General features: G+C 48.4%; 1 protein-coding gene across 1 annotated transcript; it reads left to right on the forward strand.

Moving 5' to 3' along the window:
- The first annotated feature begins 1,234 nt into the window (after nucleotides 1–1,234).
- On the forward strand, nucleotides 1,235–1,783 carry LOC109784388 (small ribosomal subunit protein eS30z/eS30y/eS30x). The gene is made up of 2 exons (XM_020342975.4): nucleotides 1,235–1,332; nucleotides 1,427–1,783. Exons 1-2 carry the CDS (start codon nucleotides 1,329–1,331, stop codon nucleotides 1,609–1,611), a joined length of 189 nt encoding a protein of 62 aa, XP_020198564.1. The 5' UTR covers nucleotides 1,235–1,328; the 3' UTR covers nucleotides 1,612–1,783.
- Nucleotides 1,784–9,742: the final 7,959 nt, after the last annotated feature.

A 9,742-nucleotide genomic window follows, 5' to 3' on the forward strand; every position in this document is an offset into this window, starting at 1 on the left:
AAAGTGAGGGTAACTATGTCGTCGCTTCAAGAAACAACACAACTTCTTGAGACCGCCTCCTTGCATGCAGGCTCCGTTGCCCACATGCCACGAGTTTCATTGCTCGGGCCTTAATGTGGAAAAAATGAGTTCTCCCGGAGCTAGGCCCCAAGGTGTTTTAAGTTTCGTGCGGGCCAACATTTTGATGCGACCCAGCCAACCAAACATGCCAAAAAATTTCCAAGCGGGCCTGGTTGGGATGGATGCAAGCAATGAAACACATCTTCAGTTTCCCCCCCACCAGCCCTTCATCCAAGCTGCCAGCCTCCAAGGTATTTTTCTGGTATTTTCAGCCCCTTTTGGTTTTCATCAAACCATGCTTTGATAACCAAATAGAACCCAATAAATTCACGGTCCATAAATAAATTGTTTTTATTTTAAACCAATAAATAGTAAAATCAATTCACGGCTTGAAAGTAAATAAATACGAATCAATATCTTATAGTATTTGGTAACCCAGTAAGCAGTTTAGGAAATAGCTGGAAAATTTATATTGTGCTTTATAACCAAAAACATAATTTTACTTTGTCTATTTGATATGCATCAAGATTTGTCCCCTATGGTCCTCTTCTTCTGTTAAAAAATAGCACGGGCACATACAGTACCTTAGCAACCAAAAATAAGACATGACCAGTTAAAGAAAAGATAACCCCTAAACAAAAGCTAAAAAAGCGAACGAACCTGTGGTTGGATGGTTAGAGGGACAATGGTATCCCCAGTCCATCAGGATTCAACTCCTGGTGCTCGCATTATTCCTGAATTTATTTTAGGATTTTCGGCGATGCGCTTTCAGTGGGAGGAGACGTTCCCGTCGATGACGAGGCGCCTACGGTGACTTCGTAAATCTCAAGATGATATGCCAGCTCAGTCTCTCGGAGGTGCTCATAGGGGCAGGGTGTGCGTGTGTGCGTTCCTAAGGGTGAGTGTATGCGCGTATGTATTAGCGCTTGCGTCTGTACTGTACTGTGTTAAAAAACGCTTCTTCTTTTTTGAGACAAAAAATAAAGAGAGAGGACTGCTCCTCACAGTCCACGCCAAATGTAATGGAGCCCAAACTAACCCAGCGCAGCATGTGTACCCCAGGCCCATTTGCCCAGTACCTATAGCCCAATGATACCCAGTCCACTACGGTCTGCACCGACCCAAAGAGCCCTGCTCTATAAAATCCCCCACCCCCACCTAGGGTTCCCCTTCTCCCTGCTCAACCGCCGCCGCCGTCCCGAACCCTCGCGCACTCGCCCTCCAACCCTCCGCCGCCGCCGCTCCACAGCCCCCCCGCCGTCGTCGACATGGGTAACCCCCTCACCTCAATCCCCCTCTCAACCCCCTCTCAACGCCGTAGCTTACTCAGACCCTGACGCTCGCTCGCTCGCTGCTGTTTGCGCAGGTAAGGTGCACGGATCGCTGGCCCGTGCCGGGAAGGTCCGCGGGCAGACGCCCAAGGTCGCGAAGCAGGACAAGAAGAAGCAGCCCCGCGGCCGCGCCCACAAGAGGATCCAGTACAACCGCCGCTTCGTCACCGCCGTCGTCGGCTTCGGCAAGAAGCGCGGCCCCAACTCCTCCGAGAAGTAGGCGCGCCGCACCGCTGAGCCAAGAAAAAGGCTCTTCCTTTGCGCTAGTTTTCCTCTCGTTTGTTGTTACGCAAGATTATGATGATGGAAGAGACATTACTGAAGTGTTAAAGTATGCATGTTTTGCTTAGTTGAAGAATCTGAGATATTGTGGTATGGGTTCATGGCTTAAATTTGCTTGTTGTTTGTCGTTGCCCACGATGTGCAACATATGCGCCTAGATTGTTCCTGCTCTTGTGTCTCTTGTTTTATATTGTGCTGATGCGTATATAACCTGCCATTACTGGATATTGCAATTGTGGTGTCCCTGTGATATAGGGTTGGGCGTTTAATTGATACACACCAAATTTTGCGGTAGCAATGGTCGTTTCCTGATCAATCATGCCTAGTAGACTTTTTAATTAATTAGGAGCAGTGAACCCTTGTTTTGGAAACTTGAAACTGACTGGCTGTTTAGCAATGTTCAGTAGGACCGAATTGTAGTAGCCCCTTTACAGGGAAAGCTTGATGCATTCTTTCCATTATGTCTTCTTCTTTACTTGATGGTGTGATGAAATGGTGATTGCAATATTTGCTTGATCTGAAGTTAGAAGGCAGGAACCTGACAAAGTTAATGTCAGGGCGTAGTTTGCACGGTATAGTATGTTAAAATGAGCTGTGCATAATTGCATATCACCCTTGATCTGTTAACATGTTTAGGTAGTGCGTTGTTTTGAAAATGCAGCGTATGTAGAGATAACTTTATTTAGACCACTGGATACAAAATAGGTTGCTGTTGCTGGACTCTGGTCCTTCAACTTAGCGTTGAAGCTCCAGCGTTGCATGCATACATTCTTCTGAGATAGTAAGATAGCTTAGGGCTGGCCTTTTGATCGTTTTGTTTACTTATTCAGAGCACCACATGGAATGCAAGCCCTGGACCTTGTTCTCTTGGTGTAGCTGCACACCTGACATGATGTCTTTGATTTAGAAACTTGAAACTGACTGTCAGTTTAGCATGTTAAATAGGATTGAATTTTTGCACTATACACATACTGGCCCACATCTTTGAAGGCTCCTTAAACTCGTACCAAAGCCACCAGATTCTGAGTGCACTTGCAAACTTTTTCGACAGAAAAAAAAAGAGAGTAGCATGTTACTGCACCTCTCTGAATCACTGAAAGCTGCAGTACTGATGCCGTTTGATATCCCAGTTGCGAACTTGTTGACCATCTGATACATGTTCTTAACACTGGCTGGATTGCTTCTCATAAATACATATTCTTGGGAACTTTTCATTTGGTCATATTATCTTCTCATACGCATTCTGTATCTAGAGCTTATTGCGATCTTTGCTTCGGCGTCTTTGTGTTTGATCCTTGTTCGCTTTGGAGCGGCAGATCCTGCTGTTGCTAGAGGCGAGAATGTGCGCCGAGCTTCAGTTCTTGCTCTGAACAATGGCCGGTATAATCTGCTCTGGAAGACTTGATTGGTTGTGAAGTGAATGATGTCGAAATGGGATGTTTACCTAGCGGGAACGTGAAACCAACCGTGTTAATAGTCATTTTGATTCTCAAGAACGCTGCGCCCGTGAATGGTGAGCTTGTCAGGAAAACTTGGCGGGCCGGGCAGGCTAATCTGCAGGGAATTGCTCTCGAGCTGGCCTTCACTTCATGCACGGTGTGAGCGTTTGCTCTTAGGCTGGGCGGGCCATGGCCACCTTTTGCCCCAACATAGCTCCGCCTCTGTTTGTGCATCCCCCTGTTTTCAGCTTCCGTCGATGATTGCGGCACCGGCAGGGGGCAGCTGCAGCTACGTTCTGCGCCTGTGTTTGTTTACCTGACGTGCACGCTTGCGATCCGTCTTCCCGCGCTGCTGCTTCCGCCGTAGCGTAGCGTTAGAGCATCTACTCAACCGAACCCGGTCTCAAACGTCCGGGCAGGAAATTTGACTCAGATGGGCCCCTCAAATCGCCGTCAAACGCTCGGGCTGACCGGCATCTCCATATCCAGCCCAAATATGAGACGGATCTGGGGCGGTTTGGGCGCGCCCGTCACATCGACTTGGCCCACACCTGCCCCACAAATATCGTCGTCCGGAAAACCCTAGACTGCAGTCAATCCGAACTTCACTTCACTCCCTTCTCTGTCCACTCCAGTTTCGATCCCCTACAAACGCATCCGACAGCCGGCGACCGAAGCAGCGCTGTATCCGGTGGGGACTCCGGCTCCGACGACGATTGGTCTAGCCTCCTGCGCGAAGCGGACCCTGATGATGTTGAGGAGGCCGCCCTCCGCATCGCATTGAGGCGTTCGGTCGTCGACCAAGGCGGATCCACTTTGTCAGTGCCCGGCGCCCGTCGACGTAGCGCCGACGACGTCGCCGGCCCTTCCCGCCCGGCGCGCAGCTCCGGCCACTCCGCTCCACTCCACCAGGTACGCCGCCCACCACCAGCACCCTCTGCTCCGGAGGTGGTGCCCGGCCACCGCTGGGTCCTCGTGCCCGCGGCGGGGCCGGCACGCACTCGGACGCCCGAGTCGGAAGCACGAGCAGCCCCGCGCGAGCGGCAGCGGGCGAGGGAGAGGGCAGCGACGTCTGAGTCGATGTCCGTGCGCCGTCCGCGTGCGAGCGCGCCCGTCGATCTTGAGGCAGCGCTCCTCGCTTCTGTCCTCCGTCACTCGCTCAAGACAGCGAAGACGGAAGCGCGACGCCTCCGCCGCAAGAATGCCAAGGCGCTCCGACTCGCCATCGAGTTGCCGGAGCGCGAGGCAACAAAGGAGGCGGCGACGAAGGCAAAGGCGGCCCGCCATGCCAAGGAGCAGGACCGCCTGCCCCGCAGGTTGTCGGGCATGAGGTGCAGCTCCGACTCGGATACGATGGACAGCTCCACCTCCAGCTCCGACGACGCACCTCCACATGCCGACGCCTACACGGAGGAGGGGCAAAACCGCGCCGACAACCGAAAGGGGAAGGGGCCGGCTAGGAAGCGGTGATTTCCTCCGCCCTTTCTCGTTCTGTTTATATTTTATCTATGTTTGTAGTATGGATTTGCACCGTCCGCCGTTGAACTCCGATGAATCATGTTCCTTTTGTCTGGCTAATCTGATGAACCGCACTATGATCATGTGTTTTACGTAGCGTTGCATGAATTGCATGGTTTTGAGATTTAGAATATAACGGACGCGAGTGTCGAAGACGAAATATGAGGCTTGTCTGATCAGTGTCCGTGGAAAATTAAGGGGCCGGATTTGTCCAATACGGTTGTACTCCCTCCGTTCAGAATTACTTGTCGTAGAAATGGATGTATCTAGACGTATTTTACTTCTAGATACATCCATTTTCGAGACAAGTAATTCCGAACGGAGGGAGTAGATGCTCTTAGATGCCTGGCCTGGGTGGGGGACGGGAGCCACACGATGGAGATGGAGGAGTTGGTTGATCCCAACCGGCCGACCGGGTGTTCGCTTCGTCGGCGGAAGAAAACGAGAGCTAGAGTAGCAGCGTGGGTTGTAGAGTAGGTTTGTAGTAGCTAGCTAGGCACTACATAGTAGATCGAGCTCGATCGTCGTGCTATGACCAAACGCCGGCCGCGTCGACGCACAACTTTGCTTGACTTGGACGAAGCGACCACGTGTGTGGGCACGGCACTGAAAAAAAATTCTATGGCCTAGGGCCTATTTGGTTCGCGGTATATTCTCAAAGCATAGGTTTAGCCTAAATACATATTAGTGCGCGTGCGCTCGCAGCGCTCCTCGAGCGGCAGGCGTCACACCGTGCGATGGCGTGGGATCGTGCGGTCGGTCGTGCGTGGCCATGTGTTTTTTTGTCGGTTTTCGGGCGCGCCGCATCTCCCGCACACCTGGCCCGGTTGTGCCGAGGCGGCGTCGCGTACCCCTCCCGGTGGGCCCGCCATGTCATTGACTGCGTAGAGTATGTTTGTTAGTGAGCGTAGACAAAGTAGTGGGCGGTGGGCAGTTTTGAATTTCGTGCCACTTCCTCCATCCCCCATCCACCACCCTTCACCGCTCCATTCCCTTCTCCCCTCCCATCCCCTCCCGATTTGCCGGTCGTTGCCGGGTTCGCCGCTGGATCTCGCCGTCGACGCCGTTGAAAGGTGCGGAGGAGGCGGAGGCGCAGCAGGGGGAGGCACCCGTTGCTCGTCGCCAGCTGAGGTACGCTCGCTGCTCAACCGCTTGCTCCTTCTCCCCGCGTGCCGTACCGATCTCGCTGCATGCCGTACAGATGGAGGCCGCGGCTGTAATGCTCTTGCCGTGCCCCGTAGTGCTCCCGCCGCGCTCGTTGTAGGAGAGGCCACGCCCGTAGCGCTCTCGCCGCGCCCATAGCGGGGGAAGTGGTGCTCGTACTGCTCCCGTCGCGCTCGTAGCCGCAGAGGCCGCGACCGCAGCGCTCTCGCCGCGTCTGTAGCGGGGTAGGCCGCGTCCTCTAGACTTGCTCGCCGTGTTGGTTGTGCTGTCGCCGCGCCCGTAGCTGCATAGGCCGCGATCGCTGCGTTCTCACCCCGTCTGTAGCCGGGGAGGCCGCGCCCGCTAGACTCGCTCCACAGTGCCTGTAGTGGGGGAGGCCTAGCCGACAGCAGATCTAGCGTTCGTGTCCCTTTTGCACAAGTGAATCGAAACCCTAGGTACTGTTGCATTTTAGTTGGTAGATATTTCACCATGGCAATTGAATCCGTTCGATTTTTTATTTTTTCATGCCCAGTTGCACAACGATTTGTTTGCAGTTGGCAACTGCACTATAGTAGTTGCACAGTGAATGTTTTCATTACTCAGTTGCACAACGAGTATCTTGTAGTTGGCAGTTGCACAAATAGAAGTTGCATAACGAGTTTTGTGCTTAAACTTGACATTTGTCCAGATGCCCAATCGGCAGTTCCAGCTGCATCAGTTGCACACATCAGGTGCATCAGTTGCACACATCAGCTGCCATAAACACATTTTTAGCAGTTATAGGTACAATAGTTGCACATATTAGGGTATCTATGTTCTGCAGGTTTTATACTTGGCACTGGACCAGTTCCCAGCTGGCAGATCTAGATTCAATAGTGGCACACAGCTGGGATATGTGTTCTTGAATTTTTCACTTGGCATTACCATATCTGAGTTGGCAGAACCAGGGTCAATGTTTGGCAAAATCAGGATCCAGTTGGCACAGGATTTTTTGAAATGTCTTAGTGGTGGGATGCTGGTTTTTTATGCATTTGTTTAACAAGTTTTGTTAGTGCTTTAGGGCTACAATTTTTGTGTGTGTGCAATTAGAATGATTTTGTCGGGACCTGTTTTTTTAGCAGTGACAATGGTCGAAGAGGGAGATGCCGGTGGAAGTGGGGAAGAGGTTGTTTTCTATAAGCTCAAAAGGGAGCAAATATGATCGAATATATGTGCTTGTTTTCTTTTCTCTTTTCTCTTTTTTCCTTTTCTGTTTCTGATTTTTGGTTTTCGTTTCTTTTGAGCCATGCGGAGGATTGCATCAAAGTATATACGGCGGAACAGGAAAAGGCCTGCTCAGCGGGGTGCTCGTACCGACCCCGATGATGGTAATGAAGTAGGGGTAAGTTTTGAATACACAATGAACAATTTTGAGTTTATGTAAAAGAAATTCAATATTTTATTTTTGTTTTCTCTGTTTTTTTCATGATTTTTAACATGAGGCATCATTTGGTTATTTTGTAGGTGGAGGATGCTACTGCATCCCGTGCTGCAAAGCGAGCCAGAACAAAAGGAAAAAGGCAAGTCATCTGATGGGGGTGGCCCAACCTCTGCAGAAGCTGATGCGGTACCTTTTTTTTGTACATTTTTCTTTTTTCAGTTGCACAATATCTTGGTACTAGTTGGCACCTGTGCTGTTCAGTGTTGCATATGAAAAGCATACACTTGGCTGTTGTGTTTGACCAGCATTTTTTTTGGCTTACATTTTTTATGGTGCAAATTTGAAAGTGTTGTATACTACCATGTCAAATCTGAAAAGTGATGTTTAGTGTTTTTAGTCTTTCTTTTATGATAGATTTTGGAATCTCCTTACCTACCTTGTCAAATTTGAAAGTTGGCACCAATTGAGCACACAGCTGCACAAAATCATGATACATTTTTGGACAGTTTTTTAATTTCAGTGTGTGTACATGTCAGTTGCACAATGAGGTATAATAGTTGCACAACAATCAACATGTGGTTGCACAACAACCAACTACGTGGTCAGTTGCAGACGTATGTACACTAGTTGCACAATTTGTCTGTATTCATTTTCCCTTTTTTTGTCTCAGGTGGGTGAAGTTGGAGTTGAAGGGAACGAAGGAAACGTTCCTCAGCGGCGTTCACAAGCTGGAAGGATTAGGGCATCACCAGGGAGGTTTGTGAAGGTGAACAACGATTTGGCACCTGTTCAGAGATCTTTCTTATATGAGAAGATGTTAGGAGGTTTGGTAAACCTAGCAGACACACTGCCTTCCGACTTGACGAAGTTCGTAGTCCAGTCATACGACCCAGCCAGTTCAGCTTTGGTATTCCCAGGCAGGGGAACTACTCCAGTAGATGCTGCTAGTGTGCACAGGAACTTTGGTTTACCAAACAGAGGGCCGCGGCTGAAATACACCAATGAGATGTTCAACCACACCGGGCCACCCAAACACCCCACGGTTACCGAATTCACCAAGACGATGAAAGCTATGAAGGGTACAACTGATAACAAGCTCCTCACTGGGTGGCTTGCAGTTGCTTTCAGCACCTTTTTAGCTCCTACAACTAGTCTCTCTCTGAGCCCACGTTGCTACAGTGCTGTGCTAAAACCCGATGTTATGTTGAAGAGCAATGTGAGCTTATTTGTTGCTGACCACATAAATGAAGCATTCCGCAACATGGGTGAGGACAAGCAAACAGTCTGTTGCTGCCTGTATCATTTGATGGTGAGCTCTAATTAATTGTATTCTGTTAGATATACCTTTTGTAGATGTTTTTTTTTGCTTTTTATCACCAATGTTCTTATATGTTTTATTTCCCTTTTTTTGTTTGTCTCTTGGGGGTGGTGCATGTACAGATTCTCTACATCGACGCACTCGAGGTTGATGTGCGAATAAGCCACTGCGAAGTTCGAGCCAATGCCTATGATAAGAACCTAATCAACAAGATAATGAAAAAGGACTTGATTTTGCTCGGTGTCTTTGGGAAACTTCAAGTGAGTTGGAAATTCTGCTCAAAGTCTGTATTTGCACATGATTCTTTCACATACCTGTAAGTAGTTGCACAAGTCTATATTGATAGTTGGCACACAGACTAAATAGAGTTGCACACATGCTTGTTTCATATTTCCTCTTTACAGTAACCACTTCCAGTTGTACTTTCCATAGTAATTTCAGTCAGTTTTTTTTGCTTCTGAGAGCATGTGGTAGTTGCACAAGTCGATGTTGATAGTTGGCACACAGACTTTATGAACAGTTTGCACACATGCTTGTTTCATATTTCCCTATAAAGTCCCACTTCTCATTTGTGACTTCACATAGTATTTTTTAGTTACTTTTTTTTTGCTTCTAGGGCATGTGGTAGTTGCACAAGTCTATGTTGATAGTTGGCACACATGCTTGTGACAGTTGCACACATGCTTGTTTCATATTTTCCTTTAAAGTCCAACTTCTCATTTGTGACTTCACATAGTTTTTTCACTTACTTTTTGTGCTTCTAGGGCATGTGGTAGTTGCCCATATATAAAGTCTTTTTCCTTTTTAGATCCAGACAATATAGACTTGTTATTGTAGAAATTATTGTTGTAAAATGATCCTTTCTTTCTGTGAACAGCTCAAGGAGCAGTATAGAACCAAAGAGGATTCAACACTCTTCGGAGGATTACTGCAGGCAGAAGCTTTTGTGGCATCAAAGGTTCCAATGAGTTACAATCCCCATGTGAGTTATCCTTTTTTGCTCACCCACACTTTTTTTATTAGAACAAAAATCATGTTTTGTTGTTGGTTTTACTTTTTCCGTGCCCAATGCATGCATGAGTTGCAAAGAATTATTATCTCACCATTTTTCCTAATTGAAATCAAATTTATGTTTTAACTTACACAGATTCCACAACTCCTAGCTACAAAATATGCTTCTTTTTTATTTCCTGTTAACTTACCCCTCTTCAGTTGCACACTTCAGCAT

This window comes from Aegilops tauschii, chromosome 7, assembly GCF_002575655.3.
Source record: "Aegilops tauschii subsp. strangulata cultivar AL8/78 chromosome 7, Aet v6.0, whole genome shotgun sequence".
Lineage (NCBI taxonomy): Eukaryota > Viridiplantae > Streptophyta > Magnoliopsida > Poales > Poaceae > Aegilops > Aegilops tauschii.